At 56.4% G+C, this 22,161-nt stretch overlaps 4 protein-coding genes across 7 annotated transcripts in view; 2 read left to right on the top strand and 2 right to left on the bottom strand.

The window, feature by feature from the left end:
• Nucleotides 1-1,606: 1,606 nt before the first annotated feature.
• On the top strand, nucleotides 1,607-10,102 carry LOC123817733 (glial fibrillary acidic protein). 4 transcript variants are annotated; one of them, XR_006785481.1, is made up of 11 exons: nucleotides 1,607-2,093; nucleotides 2,981-3,041; nucleotides 3,239-3,334; nucleotides 4,000-4,161; nucleotides 4,899-5,024; nucleotides 5,238-5,458; nucleotides 6,011-6,054; nucleotides 6,184-6,221; nucleotides 6,394-6,513; nucleotides 7,740-7,825; nucleotides 8,447-8,465. XR_006785481.1 is itself a non-coding variant. In XM_045837569.1 (10 exons), the coding sequence occupies exons 1-10, from the start codon at nucleotides 1,627-1,629 to the stop codon at nucleotides 8,486-8,488; spliced, it is 1,425 nt and encodes a 474-aa protein (XP_045693525.1). In that variant the 5' UTR covers nucleotides 1,607-1,626; the 3' UTR covers nucleotides 8,489-10,102. The 4 variants fall into 4 exon arrangements, 3 of the variants coding, with proteins under 3 accessions (XP_045693525.1, XP_045693526.1, XP_045693527.1); XM_045837569.1 differs by lacking the exon at nucleotides 6,184-6,221 and having other exon boundaries at nucleotides 8,447-10,102; XM_045837570.1 differs by lacking the exons at nucleotides 6,184-6,221; nucleotides 6,394-6,513 and having other exon boundaries at nucleotides 8,447-10,102.
• A 707-nt stretch (nucleotides 10,103-10,809) lies between these two features.
• On the bottom strand, nucleotides 10,810-12,542 carry FAM187A (family with sequence similarity 187 member A). The gene has a single exon (XM_045837291.1). It carries the CDS (start codon nucleotides 12,164-12,166, stop codon nucleotides 10,922-10,924), a length of 1,245 nt encoding a protein of 414 aa, XP_045693247.1. The 5' UTR covers nucleotides 12,167-12,542; the 3' UTR covers nucleotides 10,810-10,921.
• A 144-nt stretch (nucleotides 12,543-12,686) lies between these two features.
• CCDC103 (coiled-coil domain containing 103) lies at nucleotides 12,687-15,885 on the bottom strand. The gene is made up of 4 exons (XM_045837085.1): nucleotides 15,755-15,885; nucleotides 14,820-14,971; nucleotides 14,279-14,411; nucleotides 12,687-13,650 (listed from the first exon to the last, which is right to left on the bottom strand). The coding sequence occupies exons 2-4, from the start codon at nucleotides 14,960-14,962 to the stop codon at nucleotides 13,195-13,197; spliced, it is 732 nt and encodes a 243-aa protein (XP_045693041.1). The 5' UTR covers nucleotides 14,963-14,971; nucleotides 15,755-15,885; the 3' UTR covers nucleotides 12,687-13,194.
• Nucleotides 15,886-15,975: 90 nt separating this feature from the next.
• EFTUD2 (elongation factor Tu GTP binding domain containing 2) overlaps nucleotides 15,976-22,161 on the top strand; it is a 34,972-nt gene continuing 28,786 nt past the window's right edge. Inside the window, exons 1-2 of the mRNA XM_045837084.1 lie at nucleotides 15,976-16,123; nucleotides 19,174-19,282. Of these exons, the coding sequence (XP_045693040.1) occupies nucleotides 19,178-19,282 (105 nt within the window). The 5' untranslated portion in view covers nucleotides 15,976-16,123; nucleotides 19,174-19,177. The remainder of the gene's footprint in view (nucleotides 16,124-19,173; nucleotides 19,283-22,161) is intronic.

The raw sequence follows: 22,161 nt of genomic DNA, 5'->3' as shown, positions 1-22,161 counted from the left end.
AGGGGGCAGAGTAGGGGTGGGCAGAGGAAGGCTGCCCCTTCCCAGAAGTCCATGGACACAGATGGCCGGGGGTCCTGGTCGGGGCACTGGCCCTTCAGGGCCAGAGTAAAAGGAGCGGATGGCTTTGAAGTCTCAAGGAGCAACGGGGTGCAGGCCCCAGGCTCCCAGTTTGGAAGCAAGGTTCACGGGTTCCCAAACCCACCCATCCCCAGAGGCCTTTCCCAACTTCTCAACCTACTGTGTGGGAACTCGGAGGAGATAAATCTCCAGGGTGAGAATGAGGTGAGGGGTGGCCAGGGAAACAGGGTACTGCAGAAACAAAATTGGGAGAAGGGACAGCCAGCTCATTCATAACTGCTTTGTGGAGCTGTCAGGCCCCGGGCTCCGGGAGGGGTGCAGGGAGGCTGGGCACGCAAGGGGGAGCCCGGTGCGGCTGAGGCAGGGGCCTGAGAGTGGTCCAGGGACGGCGCCACAGAGTGCGGGGCCTGCCCCTTCTCGCCCTGCCAGGTTCCTTTAGTCGTCTCCTCGCTGCTAAAGGCCTCGATCCACCCAGCAGACGAAGGGCTAGAGTCCAGTCCAGCCTGCAGCCCCAGAACCCCAAGGACGAGGAGAGAGCAGAAATCAGGTGCTGTGTTCAGAGGGAAGGACTCCAGCAATCTACTGGGACGTGGGCTCGGCAGGAAGCTACAATGTAGGCTGTTCCTCAAGGCTCTGGGGCCATTTTGTTCTCTGTCCAATGCCCAGCACCTGCAGGACGAGGGCCGACTGATGGGACGCCTGGGTTATGGGACCTGACAGTTAGAAGGCAGGTCACAGGTCACCTGGTCCAGCCTTTCCTTTCTTTCTTTTTTAAAAAATATTTATTTATCCCCTGGCTGGCATAGCTCAGTGGATTGAGCTTGGGCTGCGAACCAAAGTGTCGCAGGTTTGATTCCCAGTCAGGGCACATGCCTGGGTTGCAGGCCATGACCCCCAGCAACTGCACGTTGATGTCTCTCTCTCTCTCTCTCTCTCTTTCTCCCTCCCTTCCCTCTCTAAAAAATAAATAAATAAAATCTTTAAAAAATTTTTTTAAAATGTTTATTTATTTATATTTTTTTAGAGAGAAGGGAGGGGAGGAAGGGACAGAAAGAGGGAAGCATCAATGTGAGAGAGAAACATCATCGGTTGCCTCTCGCATGCTCCCTGACCAGGGACTGAACCGGCAGCCCAGGCATGTGCCCTGACCGGGAGTCGAACCAGCAACCTTTGGCTTTGTCAGACGATTCCCAACTGAGCCACACCAGTCAGGGCTCACCTCCCTTTCTGGACCCACCTTCCTAGAGAGAGGGTCTCCTGGGCCAGTGATCGGGCCTCGGCCCCAGCATCCGGCCCCAGGCACTGCCCACCAGCACCTCCGTCTGTGGCCAGACTGGCGCTGGCACCGGAGGAGGCCCTGCCTCTGGGCACAATGACCTCAGTGGGGTGAGAGGCGCTCTCCCCGTGGCTGGGCTGCAGCCCAGTCCCGCCCCCTCAGGCTATGCCAGGGGGTGTTTCCAGGGACACTCCGGGTGGTGCAGGGCCTGCTCACTCCTCCATAAAGCCCTCACATCCCAGGATCCCAGGAGCGAGCAGAGCCCAGCCAGGATGGAGAGGAAAAGGGTCGCCTCAGCTGCCCGCCGCTCCTATGTCTCCTCCTTCGAGACGGTGTCTGGGGGCCTGAGTCCCGGCCGCCGGCTGGGCCTGGGTCCCGGCTTCCGCCTCTCCCTGGCTCGAATGCCACCCCCGCTCCCAGCCAGGGTGGACTTCTCCCTCGCCGGGGCCCTCAATGCTGACTTCAAGGAGACTCGGGCCAGTGAGCGGGCAGAGATGATGGAGCTCAACGACCGCTTCGCCAGCTACATCGAGAAGGTGCGCTTCCTGGAGCAGCAGAACAAGGCCCTGGCCGCGGAGCTGAACCAGCTGCGGGCCAAGGAGCCCACCAAGCTGGCCGACGTCTACCAGGCTGAGCTGCGGGAGCTGCGGCTGCGGCTGGATCACCTCACTGCCGGCACCGCTCGGCTCGAGGTCGAGAGGGACAATCTGGCCCAGGACCTGGGCACCCTGAGGCAGAAGTAAGGGCCTGGGAGAGGGGCCTCCGGAGCAGGGAGGACTGAACCCCCAAGAGGAAGTGCCCACAAGCTTGCAGGGAATTGGGCTGGGGGGACCCTGCCTCCCTGCTCACTGGTTTCCACACCTATGGGGAGGGAGGGCTGTCCCTGGCCCCCCCAAATGTTGGGAGGGGCTGGGAGAAGGCCCAGAGTCTCAGGGATCTGTGTTCCAAAGACCTCCCACCAGGAAGAAAGGGTACCCTCCGCACCTCCCACTGGGAAAGTCTGGGCCAGAGCAGCCAGTGACCCCAGCAGAGAGGGTCTGTGTGTTTTATACACTGTGGGGCCCTGTGACCTCGGGCAGGGAGCTCACCTACCCTGAGCCTAGGTCTGTATAACGGAAGGATTGGAAGGGGAGTTTGGTGTGCACTGGGAGGCCTGGGGAGTGGGGGGAAGAGCAGGGCACCCTGGTTTCAGAGCACAGGTGACTCTGTCTATCACCAGCTTATGCTCCCATTCAAGGCACGTCAGCTTGCACAGCTGTGAAGCAGAGATCTTAATAAAACCCATTTCCAAAGGCCAGAGGAAATCCCGGGGGCATGGTGCTTTGCTGAGCCAGCTGGGCACGCGCCCTCAGGTGCAGGAGGGTGTGTGTGTGCGCATGTAGCAGTGAATGCGCGTTGGCAGAAGCACCTGCGTGAGCAGGAGGCGACAGCGACCCTGATAAGGCAGCTTAGTATTGAGTCAAAACAAAGGCTCGCATTGCCCTGGGGCCAGGTCTTTCCTCTCACCCCTCCCCTCTGTTAGTCCGGGGGTCCCGGTGGGAGGAGTCTCTCCAGCAGCCACCTGGGACAGGGCTCCACGGGTCCTGAGAAGAGCGCAGGCACAGGAGTGTGTCCCCCCCACTCCAGGCTCCAGGACGAAACCAACCTGAGGCTGGAGGCCGAGAACAACCTTGCCACCTATCGACAGGTTGGGGGGGATGGAGGGGTTGGTGGGGTGTGTCGGGCGGGGGGAAGGGTTGATGGCAGCCCACCCAGACACAGCCCCCAAGACCAGCCCTCCCAAGTGATCTGCTGTGCCCCCAGCCCCAGAAGGGGGGACCAGAAAAGGCTGGGGAGAGGAAGAGCCTGGTGTCGGAGTGACCCCTTGCCTCCTTCCCGCCGTAGGAGGCAGATGAGGCCACCCTGGCCCGGCTGGACCTGGAGAGGAAGATCGAGTCTCTGGAGGAGGAAATCCGGTTCCTGAGGAAGGTCCACGAGGAGGTAAAGCCAGGACAGAGGGAGGGAAGGCCACTCAGAGACGGGAACAGAGAGGGGGGGAGAGAGAGAGAGAGAGAAACTGAGTGAGACAGAAGCAGAGAGATGTCACTGAATGAGAGCCACAAAACCTTGTCGCCTCCTTTTTCCTTGCGACAGCCCTGTGAGATGGGAAACCCTTCAGCATTACCCCCGTTCACAGAGGCTGCTGATGCCCAGAGAGGTCCGAGAGCTTGCCCAAGTCGCACACTCAGTCTCCCTGACCCCGTTCCTTCTGCCTTCTGTCTCCGCTTCACTGAGAACCACTCATAACGAGGAAGATCCCATGAGCTCTGACCTCAGGTCATGGACTCAGCATACGTGACCCCATGGAACCCGGGAACCCGCGGGCACACGCACACACACAGGGACTCAGATGCCCCCTTGTAAGGATACAGGCACATGTTCAGTGCCCCTGCACATCCAAGCCGGGGAGGATGCCATGAGGCCCCCAAACTCTCCACTGCCTCCCCAGCCTGGGCCACGCAGTTCCACCAGCTAGGGACCGTCTTGCTCCCCTTAGCCAGCGTCGGTGTCCGACAACCAGGCGGAAGAGGGCATGACGGTATGGGCAACCCCGCCACGGCGGCCGTGGCTCTGAGCCCTGCTATCCCCTTTCGTCCCCTGGTCAGGAGGTGCGGGAGCTCCAGGAGCAGCTGGCCCGGCAGCAGGTCCACGTGGAGCTGGACGTGGCCAAGCCGGACCTCACGGCGGCCCTGCGAGAGATCCGCACCCAGTATGAGGCAGTGGCGTCCAGCAACATGCACGAGGCAGAGGAGTGGTACCGGTCCAAGGTAGCCCTGTGGGCCAGCCTGCCTCCTCCAGGCAGCCCTCCCGGCTCCATACAAGAGAATCAGGAAAGGAGTGGGAAGGAAACTGGGAGAGGATCCTCTCTGGGTGGCTGACACCCACGAGCGCAGTGAGGTGACTTGCCCAGGGAAATACAGACAATATTACTTCCAACAAGAACTTATTGCTATTACTACTACTACTACTACTACCACCACTAGACAGCCCTGTTGTGTGCCGGGCCTCGTGCTCTGCGTAGATTTTCTTACTGTGAAGCCGGTGCTGTTCTTTGACAGATCAGAGAACTGAAGTCCAGAGAGGTTAACTAATTTGCTCAAAGTCACACAGCTTCTCAGCAGTCCAGCTAGATTTCCAACCCTAGCCATCTCACCGGGCAGCCTGCCTCTTGCTGCCTCTGCCACCCGTGTTCTGGGTTACTGGGCATCTACTGCGTGCCGGGCACTGCCCAGGTGACAGAGACATGTCTGACCAGGGAGATGGGATGGGCACCCAAATATGGTGTCTGAAGACACAGCAGTGGCTTCTGTGTCCCCTATCCATGGGTCACTGTTGCTGGGAATAATCCCACCCAGAGCCACTGTCCCGGGTGACCTGGCCCCCAACCCTGGTGTCCTGCCCACCCCCCTGACTTCCCAGAGGCCGCCCCTTCCCACGCAGCTCCCCAGGTGCCGCTGCGCCCGCCCCTCAGCGTAGGGCCCTCCCTCTCCCCGTTTGTTAACAGTTTGCGGACCTGACAGACGCTGCTGCCCGCAATGCGGAGCTGCTCCGCCAGGCCAAGCACGAGGCCAATGACTACCGGCGCCAGCTGCAGGCTCTGACCTGCGACCTGGAGTCCCTACGGGGCACGGTGAGCTGAGCAGAGCCCGAGGGGGGTGGACGGGGTGGTAGGCTGGGTATGGCCAGCGGAGGGAGGCGGGGGGACAGGCCGTCACAGGGAATGCTGCAGGAGAAGGGCCCAGGGCGACCCCAGGACTGGAGGCGGGGCCTCAAAGCACCCTCGAGTAGGTCCGGTCCGGGGGCGTGAAGGCACCTCCAGGGACAGACTCGCTCCATCCTGCAGAACGAGTCCCTGGAGAGGCAGATGCGGGAGCAGGAGGAGCGCCATGCGCGGGAGGCCGCGAGTTACCAGGAGGCCCTGGCCCGGCTGGAGGAGGAGGGGCAGACCCTCAAGGACGAGATGGCGCATCACCTGCAAGAGTACCAGGACCTGCTCAACATCAAGCTGGCGCTGGACATCGAGATCGCCACCTACAGGAAGCTGCTGGAGGGCGAGGAGAACCGGTGAGCGCTGACCGCGGAGCTGGGGAATCCGCCCTGCTGCTCCTCCCTAGCGTCGCTTGGTTCCCTTAAGGGACTTATTCAGCCTGTGTCCAGCCCCCTGCTACCCCAGGGCCCAGCACAGTGCTGCCTAACGCACAGTAGGTATTCAATGAATGCTTGATGAATGAACGAAGGAACGAATGAATGGATTCAATTCAACCAATGCTGATTAGGTCCCAGAGCAAGGACTTGGGTCACCTCCCCTAACCCGAAAGCCTCATCCCCCACCATCCCGACAAAATTGGACTTCTTTTCCCCAGACCTCGCTTTTCTGCCCCCTTAGAACTTGCTTTGCCGCTCTCCCCTCCCCTCGGCCGTCTTCCAAGCCCAGACTTCCCATCCGATGGGCATGTTCGCCGGTAACGCCCAAGCCCCCTGCGTGCTCCTGGAGCCCCGGCTTGCTGGCTGCTGCGGAAAGTTAGGAAGTGTGCTCCTCACGACAACCCCGAGCCGGGACCTGGCCTGGGGTGTCCCCGGGCAGCCCGGTCACCCCCTCCCTCTGCTGTCTTTCAGCATCACCATTCCCGTGCAGACCTTCTCCAACCTGCAGATCCGAGGTCAGTAGAGGGGGGGGCCGTGTGCCCGGGGTGCTGGGTTACTACTGCCCCTCCCCCAGGCCTGGGGGCTGCTGCTCTGGGCCAAAAGGGCCTGGGGCTCTCCCTGAGGGCTTTCCTGATTCACCGCAGAGCTTCTGGCCAGACGACACCATCCCGGGCCACTTCAGGTGGGGCTCGCAGCCACCCCTGCCCTGCTCTGCCCTGTGGCCCTCTTCTGTCCCCATACCCCATTCTGCCACAGAATTGGATGAGGGCCTCAACCTGTCCACAGATCCCTGAGCAAGCTCTGCTCATCTGAGTGTTTTATGTGTTTTTTTTTTTAACTGCTTGTCACTGCAGGGGGCAAAAGCACCAAAGAAGGGGAAGGTCACAAGGTCACAAGACATCTCAAAAGCCTCACAGTACAAGTTATTCCAATTCAGGCTCACCAGATTGTAAACGGAGCCCCGCTGGCTCTCGGTTAGCCGCCTGCGTCGCAGACACGGTGCTTCTCTCCCCTTGGCAGGGAGGGAGCCCCCCCAAGTCCCCGTCCCCCGTCCTCCTCTCGGGCTCTGTCCTCCCGGGTGTCCCCGACAGGCCAGCCTGTGTCTTCTCCCTAGCACCCTCAGTGCCCCGCCCAGGACCCGGAGCAGGGGCGGATGTAGGTTCAAGGAGCAGAGCTGGCCGGCGTCCGGGCTGTTACGTCCTCCGGTGCTCAGAGGCGGTGCTGCGGGGCCTCGGGCGAGTGCTGGCCTCGGCCTCGCCTCTTCTGCTGGCTCCGTCTGGCCCCGAGGCTCCGCGGCTCGGCTTGATGCTGATTCAGCCCAGAGGATTATTTCCCCTTGGACTGCGGCTCTCGTAGCGAATAAACGTTTACATTCCCTGCTGTTAATTTTAAATATTAGTGAGGTTGACATGTTATATTTTTCTCTCTGAGGGGGGGATAAACTAAATTACTGCTTACTTGTATGTGGCCCTGAGATGATTATCAGCTCTTCTGCTGGCCTAGAAGTTCAGGAGTACTGGATGTGTGTGTCCCGGGGCTGAGTGCAGCATCACACGGGTTAACGGGGGGGGGGGGGGGGCGGGGGGGCGGCCAGAGGCGATGCTGCCAAGTCCCAGACGGTAAAGGGTCACTAACGCCTAGAGAAGCGGCAGGGAGAAAGAAGTAGGGAAGGGGAAGGGGGACAGGAAAGGGACCCACATGCACTGAGGCAGTCATTTCACATACGTTATTTCATTCAACTAACTCCTCACTCCCACCTAGAGCCGTAGGTTCCAGCACCCCCGTTTTGCAGATGAGGAAACTGAGGCTGAGAGAGGCAAACTGACTTGCCCACAGTCGTGTGGCTGGTTAGTGGCTGCGCTGGGACTCGGATTCTGGCCTGCCCGATTTCAAAGCTCAGGGGCTCCTCCCTCGGCCTAGTGCTGGGTTGTCAGACAGCTAGGTGCCAAGGCAAGGGCTTGCGGAGGGACCGAAATGCAGCCAGGCCAGGAGAGCAGCAGGGCGGTGGGCAGAGTAGCCAGGACGTGCCCAACACAGTGGGGACTTGGGGTTGCCAGTCCCTCTGAAGGAGCCGAGGCCCTCCCTGCCCGGTCGCGTGGGCGTTCCCACTCATGACCTGGGTGTGACAGGGAGCCAGGGTGGCAGAGGACGCCTAGCGCCCCGAGAGCCCACAGAAGGCCTCCTCTCTTCGTGCCCACAGAAACTAGCCTGGACACCAAGTCCACGTCCGAGGGCCACCTCAAAAGGAACATCGTGGTGAAGACGGTGGAGATGCGGGATGGAGAGGTGAGGAGAGGAGACCCGAGGTTGGGCCCCGTCGGGCTCTGGCTGCCCCCGGGAATTCCTGGGGCCAGGCTCTGGCATAAAGCCTGAACTGGCACATAGAAGGGTCTTGATAGCTCCCCGGGGAGGCTCTGGAAGAGGGGAAGGAACCTGGATGTAAGTCAGTTCCTCGGCCCCTCCACCGACAGTTTAAGGGGAGCCTGGATGCCCGGGCCACTGGATAGGGTCCTGACTCGGGCTGTCCCCCCTTTCTATCTTGGCTTAGGTAGCCCCAATGCAAGCCCTGGGGGCAGGGGGGGAGGGAAAATGTAAAGTTAGAAGTTTTTGCTCCCAACTTTCCACACCCAGCTAGGTTACGGGAACCTGCCAGAGGAACGGGAAAAGCGGATTCAGCATAACCCATTCCCCACCACACCAGCCCCAGCACTGGCTAATTTTCCCTCGGCAGGAGAGAGTTCTAGTTGCTTTCTTTGAAAACAAAGGCCCAGGGAGGCTGGGGGCTTGCTCAAGGTCCCAGAGCCTGGCGGTCCCAGAGCCTGGAGGTCCCAGAGCCTGGCAGCGGTGGCCCCAGGGTCGGTGTGAGCTCCTAACGGTGGCACCGTGCAACTTCTCTGCCCCTTGCAGGTCATTAAGGAGTCCAAGCAGGAGCACAAGGATGTGATGTGAGGCGGCAACCACTTGACGGCTCCTGCCCCAAAGTGGGAGGAGCCTTCAGTAGGAGACAGGATACTTGCCCCTCCTCCGATAGCCAACTCCCCCAGACCTGAGTCCCGCCCCCTCACCGCAGCTGCCCCCTCCCTCACTATGGCTCTCTGCCAGCTTTTGCCCTAGGATCCATCAGCACTAGGCTTGACAGGCGGCACCCAGCCCACTCCCAGCCACTCGACCTAACAGGGCACTCGCCCCACGGGGGCAGCCTGGAGGGGCACAGCCAGAGCTTGCGCTAGAATTAGGAGGGAAGAGAGAAGTTGGGGAGGGCCTGGAGACCTAATAAATCACCCTCCATATCCTAATCCCAGTTGCCATGGCAACTGTTGCCAGCGCTGGAGGTCTCTGGGCTATCTGGGAAGTGGGTCTTTGAGTTTCCTCGGGCTGCTGGGAGAAAACCGACACTCGGAGACAGGAAGAGGAAGTCCCCGCAGGCGAGGCAGCCCTGGCCCGAGGCTCCTCTTAATCTAGAGGGACCCTGGCCAGTGTGAGAGTCGGCAGGGGTATCCTGCCACCTGGAGTCCTCAGCAGACAGAATTCCTGGCCTGCCCAGATTCCAGAGGGGCCTCCTGAGCGATGACTCAAAGTCTCAGCCCCACAGAGCTGCCATGTGGGCAGGTGGGAGCTCAATTCTCAGCACTAGGGGATCTCAGGAGAAGTGAGAGGGAAAAGGTGCTGGGAAAGAGTGAGGGGGGCACTGCCTGGCCCCTAAGTGTCAGTACAGAGAGGTCAAACCCAGGAGGACTTCCCGTATGTGGCTGTGGTGGCGGGGGGGGGGGGATGGACAGCAGGTAGAGATGGTGGAGGTGGCAGTGGGTGGCAGTGGGACGATGCCAGACATCAGAGTTGGGGTGGTGGGTGACCAGTCACACTTGGCCTCTGGGTCATGGGAACCCAGGACGTGACTCATCCTCTTGAAGATACTGAAACAGGAGAGAAAGGGGCCGCTGTCCCCAGGGGCAGGGCACACCCTGTCCCAGTTCTGAAGGCCCCTTCCTTGCTGCACGATCCCTGTCCACCCAAGCCCCTGAGCCCCTGCTGCTGCTGCTGCCCCCCACCCCCAGGAGAGCCTGCTGGGGGAAGCCAGCCTCCTAGCTCTGCCTCTGTGCACCCCACAGTGGCCTAACGCTTTTCCCTAAGCCAAGGACCCTGTGTCCCCTCTTACTCAAATACAAAGTGTACCCCAGCATTTTAGGTAGCACTCCGTTCTGTAATTCTGGAGACAGGCATGAGCAGAGTGAAGCCCCTAGTCCGTGTTCCTACAGCCTGGTGGGGGGTGGGGGGTGAGAGACACTTTCACCCAGAGCGTCCGCTCTGCTTCCCACGGGAGGACTGGGTGGGGGGGGGGGGCATGGGATTATCTGCACCCAGAAATGGGACTGCAAGGCCTCACTCCAGGGTCCCCCTCTTCCCTCTAAGGCCGCAGGGAGGGAGAAGTGGGAATCTCTCCCTCTTCCCAAGGCTTAGTGCCCTTTCCCTGACCCCCCCCCCACCGCCACCCGCTGACGCTAACGCTCGCGGCCCCACTGCTGCCTGTAGGTACCGAGGTTAATAAAACCACCTGCTGTGTCTCCCCGGAGTGGACTCTGGTCTGTTCAGGAGAAGCTGGGGCTGGCGGAAGGGGGCAGCAAGTTGCCTGGGAGGAGACCCAACTTGTTTCCTGCCGCTGATCCTCTCCAGAGCTCAACCCCGCCCCCCACTACCAGCAGCAGCCACATGACAAATCCCACCTCCGACCTTGCTCCTCTGTAACAGTCCTGGGGCCCCCACACTTGTTCTGAGCCCCTCTTCTCACCCCCCCAGCCCCCAGCATGCGTACAGTTTCTCAGGAAGTCCCTGAATTTGACCTCTGTTTTCCTCACCCATTTCCCCTGTTCTAGTCTCCCTTTCCTCCCACACCTGCCGTTTCTACCAGCCAGTCCAAGGACAAGACTGGGAGGAAGGCGGAGAGAGCGTCTGTGAGTGCCCCCCCACTCTTTCTCTTCCTTCCTCCCCCTGCTACCCCCCATTCAACCAGCGCCTACTTGGCAATCCTCGAAGATGAGAAAATAAAGCACCTCAAACACGGTTTAATACCAAATAGGCCATTTGATACACATTAGGCTCCCTCCTTCCTTCCATGAGCTGCTGAAGTCGGAGGACGTGCCCGCGGGCTGCGTCCGTCCCAGCCTCGGTCCCCATCCCCCACCCGCCTCAGGCTTCCCCACTTCCCGGGTCAGGTTCCAGATGCGCCCCAGAACACGGGGAGCAGGTTGTAACTAACAAATGTGTCCCCACGCCCTTGCCCCCCGTCCCAGCCCAGGGTGCCGACCCAGAGGCATCATCTGGGATCATTGAAGACACACACACTTGAGCACACGGGTCTTCAGGGATGGGGGGCGGGGAGAGCGCCTAGGGAGAGAAGCTGGGCCAGCAGCGAAACAAGTAGCAGCAGCCACGACAAAGGTGAATGGTGACGAAGACCGCCGTGATGAGCAGGTACCCTATTAAGGTGAGCTCCACGGCGGAGCGGACCTCGGGGTCTGAGAACGAGACCTTGTAGTGCCCCCGCGAGGTCACGCCCAGTCGGAACCCAGCGACCCGCACGCCTTGCCGCCAGCAGTAGTAGGTGCCCCTGTCGTCCAGCTGGGTGAAGCGGATGTGCAGGTGGTTGCCGTGGTCGATGAACACCCTCATGGACCTGTTGACGCCCTTCAGGTACTGCGTGCGATACAAGCCCTGGCGGTCCTTGTCCCAGGCCACAGCGTGCTCTGGCCGGGCGCCCGGACAGGACACGATGAGTCCGTGGCCCAGCCTCTGCTGGTGGTACTGAATGGGCACCTGGGGCACCCAGGGCCGGCTGCCCGCTTTGGACAGGTAGTTGAAAATGGCCATCATGCCCCTGTGGGCCGTCGTCGCATTCTGGCAGGGCACCGTGCAGCTCTGAACCAGCAGCTCGGGCGTGTGGGCCTGGGCCTGGGCCCTAAGCTTCCTTGGCACGGCCCGTGAGCCGCAGGACACCACGTCTGGCAGAGTCTTGCGGAAGCGTGGGGAGAGGTCCGGGCTCTGCAGGTAGCAGAGCCCAATGCGCCACTGCTCCCCACGCACCCCGCAGCGGTCACAGGGGGTCCACTCCCAGAAGGTGGTGAAGACATGGAGGCTCCCGCGGTACTCGTCGGCAAAGGGTTCCTGGCCCAGGTCCCTGAAGGTGGCCACCATTCCCTCACTGCTCTGGACGTCCACGTCGTAGGCGTAGAAGTAGTCCCCCTTGCGCGTGCCGCAGAAGTACAAGCCCGAGTCCTCAGGCTGGGCCCGGAAAACCAACAGGCTGAACATGCGGATGCTGAAGCGGGCCAGCAGGGCACTGCCCGCCCGCACGTGGGCGGCCTCGGTCAGCACGCGCCCGTCGAAGTCCGTCAGGACGGTGGTGTGGCTGCTGCCCAGGTGCTTCTGGTAGTACCAGACCACGGCCGGGACCTCCTCAGGCTTACAGTGGCAGGGCAGCTCGAAGCTCATGTCGGCCAGGTAGGCCGCGTTGTCGAACATCAGGAAAGCGGGGCAGGGGGTCCTCTGGAAAATGTCCTCCTTCTCCACGATTTCAAAGGCCTGCAGACTCCCCCACGCCCACAGGAGCACAGCGGCACGGGCCAGGTTCATGCCAGAGGCAGGGAAGGGCCAGAAGGGCCAAGGGGAAACCAGGACACTAAAGGCCCATGGAACTTCTAGAAATCACGGCCGGGAGCGGCATCTTTATGAGGAAAGGACTGCGCCGCCAAGAAAAGAAGCAACAATCTGCAGGGAAAACAGCCAAAGGTGAGGCCGCTTATTCCCAGCTGATGCACAAGATGCCCTTCTCAGGTGACAGATGTGATCTCCAGGAAAGGCCATTCTAGAACCTGGCTCTCCCTCCCCTTTCTAGAACACTGGCGCTCCCCCAAGAATGGGTCAGGAGGAACTGGAACCGGAAGCAAGGGCCTAGGAGCTGGACAGGGAAACCCTTCCTCCGAGCTCCCGACCTCGCCCTGCCTGCGGAGCGGAGAGGTCTCCCTTTTGGTCAGCCAGGGGTCGACGGAAGCCCGCCGCCTTCCCCATCTGGCCATTGGAAAGAGCCGGGGAGGCCGCCCAGACCCACCCTGATGGCCCGGGGCTTTCCCACACCCAGCCTGCCCAGGAACTCAGTCCCCGGGGAAAATACTGCCCCTCAAATAAGGTAACATTTGACCCTTTCAAATATCCATTAAATGGCCATTCACTGGTTTTGCGTTGTAAATATTCTTGTTAAGAGCTATGGAGATAGCCAGTATTTGTTTACCGTGGAGGAGGAATGATTTTGTTTTTTCCCTTTTTGGGGGGCGGAGACTGTCACTAGAGTAGCCGGCATTTGGTTGGGCACTTGCCCGTTTCCGAGGGTGATGAGCCACAGGCGTGGCAGACCCTAAGGGCGGGAAGCAAAGCTCTTTTGACTTCCTGGGCCCCTGGCCACCCTGTGGATCTACACAGGTCAGAATATGGAGCCATTGAAGGGGATGGAGAAGAGGGGAAGATTCGGTTCCAGCTTTTGCTCTGAAGATTCTAAGTTGAGAAGGGACGTGGGTGTGGTCTCTTATTCCAGTCCTGCAGAGCCCCCAGGGCCATGGACCCGAGTCTCCAGTGACCACTGGGGGGCGCTCTAAAGATAACTGGACCTAAAAATCCACTTGGTACAGCTCTAGCAGCTCCTGTAGGAGCCTCTCCTCCTCCTGGTGCCCACCAGGCTGCCCCTCCAGACCCTGCTCCCCCTGGCTGAGACCCTCCTTCTCGGGTGCGGGGGTGCCCATGGCCTGCAGCTTCTGAAACAAGTCTCTGCAGCTCGATCTCTCTGCGCAGCTCATCAGGCTCAGGTTCAGGGCAAAGCGCCCGGTGCTGGCCAGGCTGCGCAGGATCCCCAGCACCGCCAGCCGGTCAGCTGGCCTCACATGATCAGCCAGTGCCACCAGCAGCTCCCCGAGAAGTCCAAACCCCACGTCCGTCTGGAAGAGCTGGCCCAGCTTGGGACCTCCAAGCTGCAGCAGGGCCTGATAGCGCTCCGGCCCGCTCCGCCAGTATCGCCGCCAGTCCCGGTAGAACTCTGCTGAGGTCTCTGGCTGCAGTGGTGTTTTCTCCTAGGCCACAAAAGAGGAAAAGGGAATCCAGAGCTCTTCCAGCTGCTCTGTGACCGCAAGAGTGAGGGGAGCCTGTGGGATTTCATCTTGGCTCAGCTGCTACTGCTCTCTGAGGACTGGGAAGGCTCTGGTCTGTGTGGGTCTCATGTTCAGGTGGGAGAGGGTCCTAAAGAACCCAGGTCATGATTTGAGCTTTTCAGTTGTACCAGGATTTTCCTACTGATGAACGTGAGAGGAAGTCAGGGTTTGCTCTAAGCAGGGCAGAAGGGGCGACTGAAAATCTCGGGAAGAGAGAAAGAACTCAAGGTGAGCGTTAAGGATCCGACAGGCTGGGTCTCCCTCCCAGCACCGGCTCAGGGCCATTGTACTATAAACCAGAGAACCCAGAGCAAGCCAACTCTGTCTGTGAATGCAAGTCAAAGGGCTGACAGCCAGGGACCTGCCTCGCACAGCTTCCTGTTGGTTCTGTGCGATCGCACTCACCCTCACCATCAGATGTTGCTTTTTTTTCTGGGACAGAGGCAGAAACCTGCCTCTGTTGGCTTAACATGAGAAATGAGGAAATGGTATGTGTCGTAAGAAAACGGGACTGGCGGTTTAGGGTGGTGTCCTGCTGGGCCTCACCTACCGGGGAGATGGCAGTGGTTTCATCCTGGAAGGATGTTCCCTGAGTAGTGTGACAGTTCCAGGGTGCCGTCCTCTTTCCTCCAATCTTGTCTTTCCGCTCCAGTGGCCTCAGATGTGATGCCAGGACAATACCCCTGTGGGCAAAGGGCAGGGATTAAGGGATAGACCCAATGCTGTCTGCAACTGTGGGGTAGCTGGACTTAGCATGATACAGGCCGAGCCTGTTGGCCGGTCAGTGTGACAATAATAAAAATAATTAACAGCAGCAACAATAGCTGGTGGCTTTTAAGCACTCCCCATGCCCCAGACATTGTGCTCAGAAGTCTTCCATGTAATAACTCATTCAATCACAGCACTGGCTACTCTCTTTTAAGGATGAGGAACGAAGGCTCAGAGAGATTCAATGACTTGCATTAGATCACACAGGTTGCAGAGGGCAGGACCAGGACTGAGCCCAGAATTGTCCGGCTCTAAAGCATGGGCTCTTATCCGCCACAGTCCACCATAATTGGAGAGCCTGAGAAAAATGACATGAAGCCAACCTGAACTCCTCATAGGAAGCCACCCTCTGCTCCATTGCCCGTAGCTTGGCAGCGTTCTCACGCTGGTACTTCTCATCAGCGGTGAGTGCAGCCTGCAGCTCTTTCTCCAAAGCCTTGAAGTCAATGATGTCATTCCTCTCCATGGCCTGTGCCTGGGAAGACAAAGGGAATGGACCCAAGTGGAAGGTCAATAACAGAGGAAGGAGAGGGCGCCTGGATTCTTTGCTAGCCCACAAAATGACCCAAAACACTCGGGATAACTTGTCATTCATCTTGGGTCGGGGGGGGGGTGTGTTTACAAAAACCTAGTTCTCTATAGAGTTACACATTGAGGATTCGCTTAAGATTCATTGTCACTGAAAATAAAATACGAGTCCTGACTTTCCGTATGGAGCCATGTCTTTATTTTTTTCTCTGTCTCTAGAAATATTTTAACATCAGTGCTTTAGATGAGAGAACATTTGGATCTCAGGATTCAGTCCCCGTCACTTTTCCACACAGCGAGCGGCACTTGAGCGACCTCTTTAGTTCTGCAGCCAGCGCGTATCTGACGCTGAGGGACCTGTTCGACAGGGAGATCATGTATGTGGGCTCCAGTCTTGGCTCTGGCTTTTACGCGCCGTGAGACCCCGTGGAACCTCAGATGCCCGTGCAGCGAGCTAGATGCTGCGGCGGAGTCATCATCAACAGGCAGGTCAGCAGGGTGTCCGCCAGCAAGCCTATATCCCTCCCCCGCCACCCCGATGTGCGTAAGCTGAACACCGAGAAGGGGGCTGGACTGACCAGGAATTGAACTGAGATGTTCTGGTTTCTGTCCTGTTCTGAATAAACAGAACTAACCCTCTTGCCCCCCGACCGTCGCCCCAACAGCCCTGCCCTTGGTTCCCTCGCTTTCTTCCGAGATTGCCAGATAACTCGGGTACAGAACTGCTCACCGTAGACCACAACCAGCGGCTTTGGTTGCCTAGCAACTACTCCACCTCCCTGCCCACGTGATCGGCCCGAAGGCCCCCTTGCAGTGTGGTCCGGAGGCGCCTGATCAGACTCTATACTCGTCAGGCCTCACTCTCTTTGGAGCGGCCCACGGCTCGGTTGGGGGCCCACAACTCCACCTCGCCCGTCCTGTGTCCGCGGCCGCCATTGCTCCGAGCTGGTCCTCCGGCAGAGGGCTGTCCTCCGCGGCAGAAACGCGACTGCGGCGTCTGCGGGGTCCTTCCGGACACCGGGCGCAGGCGGTGCGGCTGCGTGGGGCGGAAGGCGGTCTCCGTTGGCCTACCTGGAGCTTTGGGCTGAGCAGGGGCGAGGTGAGCTGGGCTGCCGCGGGCCCACGGCATGGGAAAGTTGCTACGGTGGGATGGGCAATTAAGTAACGTCAGATCTGGGAGAGGCTTTCTATACTATTTGCCTCTTTCACTTTACACGTGGGTAAATTGAGGTGTGGAGCGGGAAAGGGAATGAAAGACCCGCCCCCCCCATTTCAGGATTCCAGGATTCCGGGATTCCTTCGTTGCTGTCCATCCGTAAAATCCTTTCCTTGGGCTGGGGTTATTCTTTCACTGTTCTGCTAAGCTTCCTCAATCCTTATTCTGCATTCCTTGGAGAGCCCGCCTTATAGCGGGGAGTTGCAGTGAGGTGCGGTACCGAAAGGTACTAGCTCTGTGAGACTGTGGGCGAGTCAGCTATGTTCTCTGTGCCTTATTGGAGTCATTCATTCATCCATTCAACAAATACGTATTGAGGCCCTGTATTGTGCCAGGCACTGTTCTAAGTGTGTGTGTGTCTGTGGGGGGCGGAATAGAGTCCTTGTTTAAATTGTGGTTGGGGGAGATGACAGTAAACACATTGATCGATGTACTTCAGCTAGTGGTAAATATTAATAACGGTGAAACAGCGAACGTGGGGTTGGAGAGTGTGAGGGCGACTTTTTTAGAGTGACGGATGAAGGTTTCTCAGAAAACGTGGCACCTCTATAGAGACCTGAGTGAAACAAAAGAACGAGATATAAATAACCCAAAAGAAGAGCATTTTAGAGGAGAATAGCGCGTACAAGGACCCTGAAGCAGAGACTACCTTAGTTTGTCCCATGAACAGCCTTATATAAAAATGTCTGCAGTCAGTTTATAGATCTTGGGGGAGTGAAATGTGACAGCCCTTTGGAAGTGAAAGGAATCTCTGTTCATGTTGAGAGTTACAGGACCCTGGCTGGTGTGGCTCAGTTGGTTGGAGGGTTGTCTCATAGACTAAAAGGGTCTCAAGTTCAAGTCCCGGTCACAGAATATACCCAGGTTGCAGGTTTGTTCCCTGTTTGGGGTATGTACAAGAAGGTAACCAATTGCACCCAATTGGTCTCTCATTAGTTATTAGTCCGTGGAGCTGGTAATTCTGTCTTTTATCTACAATCAGCACTCAACAGGTTGCATCGAAGGAGGCAGAAGGATTAACCTAGGGCAAGAAATAACAGTCTCTCAAAATTAAACATCCCATCCATTTATATTTAATAGTGCCTACTGATGCACATGGCACATAGGGTCCCGGGGGTCAAGAGTGGCCAAAAAATAACGTTAGCTAACATTTATTGAGCCTAGGACTCTGATAAATTCTTTACACAGACTATTTTATTTAATGCTCATACTCTTTCATGCAGTGCAAATTGTTCACTCCATTTTCCAGCTGCCGAAACAGGTTTAGAGAGGAGAAGCAACATACCTGAAGTTGCACAGCTATGAAGTGACAAAGTTAGGATTCACATCCAAGTTTTCCAGCTCCAGAGCCCAGGCCCTTAGCCCATGCTTCGCTGTGTTGTTTATGACTGGTGAGCTATAGAGTTGTTGGTGATGGTGATTAGCACAGTTAACTGCTGTGCAGAATGATTACGTGCTGATAAAGGTGCAGAAGGCTGCAGCAGCATAGGGGAATGGGAAACTGGGGATCTAGGAAAGCTTGAAAGAGGTGACATTTGTAGTTCAAATAGAATTTCAGGAATTGCAGTAGAGAAAACCCACAAAATACGTGCCAATTACAAAGAGAACACAAGTAACTTTACAGTAGAAAAGCCTGGCAGCCACCAGTGTAATCAAGTGATTAAGGTAACATCCCCACTGAGGGGACAAATTAAAATCACGTACTGCCCTCGCCAGTGTGGCTTCGTTGGAGCATCATCCTGTAACCAAAGGGTTGCAGGTTCAATTCCCGGTCAGGGTGCATACCTAGGTTGTGGGTTTGATCCCCGGTCCAGGTGCATACAAGCGTATGGGAGGCAACCAATTGGTGTTTCTCTCTTACATCAATGTTTCTCTTTCTCCGTTCCTCTCTCTTTAAAAAACTAAAATTATGTACCACCTGGTAGGAGATGTACTAGAAAGAACACAGCATCACTTCTGTGATATTCCTGCCAGAAATGCATAACCTTAACCTAATCGTGGGGGAACACCAGACACACCCAAGTTAAGGGACATTCTACAAACTCGCTAGCCTGTAATCTTCAAAAGTGTCACGTCCTGAAAGTCGAGGAAAGACCGAGGAACTGCTCCAGAGGGAAAGAGACTGAAGACATGACAGCGGAATGCCGTCGTGCAGCCCCAGGCTGGGTCCTTGGCTCTGCCGGACACCATCAGGACAGTTCGTGAGGCTCGGGGTCTGTGGATTAGGTGGTAGTGATGTGTCCAGTTCTCCGATTTTGATGGTTGTGTGACGATTACGTAGGGAGATGTTCCTGTTTGTCAGAACCACACACACTAACGCAACAGTTGGCAGGCCTTTTCTGTAGTAAAATATTTTAGGCTTTCTGGGCCATATGGGCCCAGTGGCAGCTGCGCAGCTCTGCTGATGCAGTGCGAAAGCAGCCATAGACGATATGAATGAAGGAGCAGGGCTGTGTTCCCATGTGGCTGTTTTTGTAGACGTTGAAATTTGAATTTCATGTAATTTCCCTAGATCATCAAATAGCATCCTTTCGCGTTTTCTACTCTTTGAAAGTGTGAAAGGCTTTCTTAGCTGGAGGGCCGTGTGCCGGCGCCCGCACCGAAGTCTTGGGTGCTGACGAGGCCTGGTGTCCGCAGTGTGTGTTCAGATGATTTAGGAAAAAGAAAGCTATTTGTACTGATTTTGAGACCTTCTGGTAGTAAGGTATTTTACATTTCTTCAGTATTACAAAAAAAAGAGTGCGTCAACAGAGACAGTGAGTAGGGGAGAGGGGAGGGGAGAGCACAGGGCCGTGGGGAGTGGCCAGTAAGTCGGGGTGATTGCAGAGGCGACGTGGGAAGGGGTCTGGCCGACTGTCAGCCTGGACAGGCGGGGCCGTGACACGGAGGCCCTATGACCGTGCCAGAACCTGACTCCTCCTCTTAAATTCCAGCACCATGGATACCGACTTGTATGATGAGTTTGGGAATTACATTGGCCCGGAGCTAGATTCTGATGAAGATGATGATGAATTGGGCAGAGAGACCAAAGATCTTGATGAGGTAAGACAAATCATTGCTTTTTTCTTCTCTTTCTTTTTTTTTAAAAAAGCGATAAAGTACTGATTCCTCCGTGTTCTCATGAAACCTGTGTATATCTCTAACTTTGCCCTGTTTGTAATATGACTCATTGCCCTGATCGATGCGGCTCAGTTGGTTGGAGCGTCATCCTGTAGACAGAAGGGCCACCGGTTCGATTCCTGGTCAGGACACATACCCAGGTTGCAGGTTTGATCCCCAGCTGGAGCACATATGAAAAGGCAGCCAAGTCAATGTTTCTCCCCCCCTCCCTCCTTCCCTCCCCCTCCCTCTCTCCCCCTCTCCTTCTCTCTCCCTCTCTCCCCCACTTCCCTCCTTCCCTCTCTCCCTCTCCCCCACCCTTCCTTTCTCTCTAGAAGCAGTGAAAAAAGTGCCCTCAGGAGGGGATAAATAAAATATAATGTGACTTACTGGGGTCTTCTACTGCACCTAACCTAGGACCTTAGCCACTGGAGTTCCAAAAGGAAATAAGAGACAGTGACCTTTTCCAACCGCAGCTGCACCGGGAACTTTCCCATAAGCTCAGATTTTGAAAGATGAATAAAAGCAATAGAAAGCGAAGGCGCAGACGCCTACAACTCCCCTTCGGGAGGGCTGTGGGGGATGAAGTCCAGAATGGTCAGAGGCTTGCGGAGACGCCAAAGGTGGCTCGTATGTTTTAGCCATGTTCAGAGCAAGAAGTCAACGGGCCCACTGCTCATCAGTGGGGGTGGGACAGTGACAAAACATCAGGGAAGCAGAACAAATGTCCCGGCTGCCATCTGCCTTTTCCAGCAGGGAAAATGTCCTTTGAACTAGAGAAAGTAGAATAGACGCTGGAGAAAGGACACTGAAGCCACCGAAGTGGAGTGGAGAGAGCATCTTGCAGCCTTAGCTGCATCCAGGGCTCCAGGCCCAGGTGCGTCGGTCCTGGGTGGGCCGGTGGGAGGCCTTGCAGAGGTTAGCTGAAAGCCACCGCGGTCATCTTTAAGGAACGGGACACTGGCTGTGGCACCAGGAGGTTAATCAGGCGACTCGTCCTACTTTTCAAAGACGGAGGTGAGGCACTGCATCTCAGAAACTGCAGCTAGTGTGATACGCAGCTGTGGTGAAAATTATGGAAGGGGTTTTTAAAACAGGACAGCGAACACTTAGGAAGCTTGTATAAGTGTTTTGTTTTAATTTTCCTTTTTGCAGTGACGAGATTGAGGTACAAGTTAAGGGTATGCTGTGGATATCATGCGTCTTGATTTGGGCAAGGCATTCGATGTCTTATTTTTTCTTATAAACCAACTATTTTCTTTGTAAAAATATTCTAAAGAGATCATTTTTGTTATACAAGTGATTCATGCACACATTCCCATTCGCACCAAACGGACGGGAAGTATTGCTCGGTTCCTACTCCACTCCCCGTCCTGAGATGGCCGCTGTGCCTCCTGATAGTCTTGTGGGGAGGATATGGGCTGGGTCCTAATACGAAAAGAGGTCACAGCCACTGAACAGTGGTAGCGAAAGTGTTTGGATTAATGGGTCACTGCCAGAGCTCTTATGACATGCCCCAGGCATCTGTGCTCGGTCCCATCCTTTTTGACCTTTTTTTTTTTTTTTTTTTTTAAGATTTTATTTATTTTAGAGAGATGGGGAAGGGAGGGAGAAAGAGAGGGAGTGAAACATCAATATATGGCTTCCTCTAGCACATCCCGTACTGGAGACCTGGCCCACAACCCAGGCATGTGCCTTGACTGGGAATCAAACCGGCAGTGCTTTGGTTTGCAGGCCTGCGCTCAATCCACTGAGCTACACCAGCCAGGGTTGACCTTTTTGTCAATGACTTAAGTGAAGATAGAGAAGTTTATACAATTTGCACATCACATAAGCTAATATATTGGGTAATGGAATCTAAATTCAAAATGATCGCAACAAACTTGAATTCCAGGCTAAATAAAGCCCAACAATTTGTTCATTAAATATCTATAGAGCTCTTACTATTTGCAAGGAATCACGATGCAGAGAGAAGCAGGGCACTGTCCCTGCCCCCAGGAGCCTAGTGCTTCCCAGGGCAGAAGAAGTACACCGAGCAGTGCCCGTGATACGGGGCAGCGAAGGACGAGTGCCATTTAAGGCATATTAACTGATATCCATGGTAACGGGATCTGAGGAGGGATTAGTCCTGCCTGGGAAAACCCAGAAAGGTAGCTGAGGAAGCCGCATTCACAGCGACCCTGAAGAATGGGAGGCGTCTGTAGAGACAGAAGGTAGAATAACTAGCGGTTGTCTGGGTCAGGGTGTGGAGTTGGGGAATGGTGGCTGAAGGGTACCGAGTTTCTTTTCGGGTGATAAATATGATCTAAAATTGATCGTGGTGATGGTTGCACAACTCTGAGTATCCTAACAACCATTGAATTGTGCACGTAAAGTTGGTGAATTACATGGAACGTGAATTGCATCTCACTAACACCGTTAACGACAACGGAATAGAATGGTTAGGCCGTGCACGGACGCTTCCACCTCGGTGCAGAAGGTCAAGTTCATCTCTCTCCAGCTCACCCACCACATTGTTGCTTGTGCAAGGCTCTGCTCGTGTTCAGTGAACCTGTTCCTCTTTATCTCGTTCTCATACCTGTCGCCATAGTAATTGATCTAATGTATGTGTGTTTTTGTTTGTATAGTTGCATTGTGCGTGCACGTTAAGGTCAATGGAGTCATGCTGTCTGCATCGTTCTGTTTCCTACTTTTGCCCACTCAGCGTGGGACAAGTGATGCGTTTTGGGACCCACCTCTGTTGCCGGGTGGGTGTCTCAGTCTGAGGCATCCGATCTCTCCGGTATGTGTGTTCCTTGGTGACGGGCACCTGGGGAACCTGC

Source organism: Phyllostomus hastatus, unplaced genomic scaffold (assembly GCF_019186645.2).
Source record: "Phyllostomus hastatus isolate PE091 unplaced genomic scaffold, TTU_PhHast_1.1 phas_contig_210, whole genome shotgun sequence".
Classification (NCBI taxonomy): domain Eukaryota; kingdom Metazoa; phylum Chordata; class Mammalia; order Chiroptera; family Phyllostomidae; genus Phyllostomus; species Phyllostomus hastatus.
Note: the sequence above shows the minus strand (reverse complement) of the source record. Positions and strands in the feature narration are given on the sequence as shown.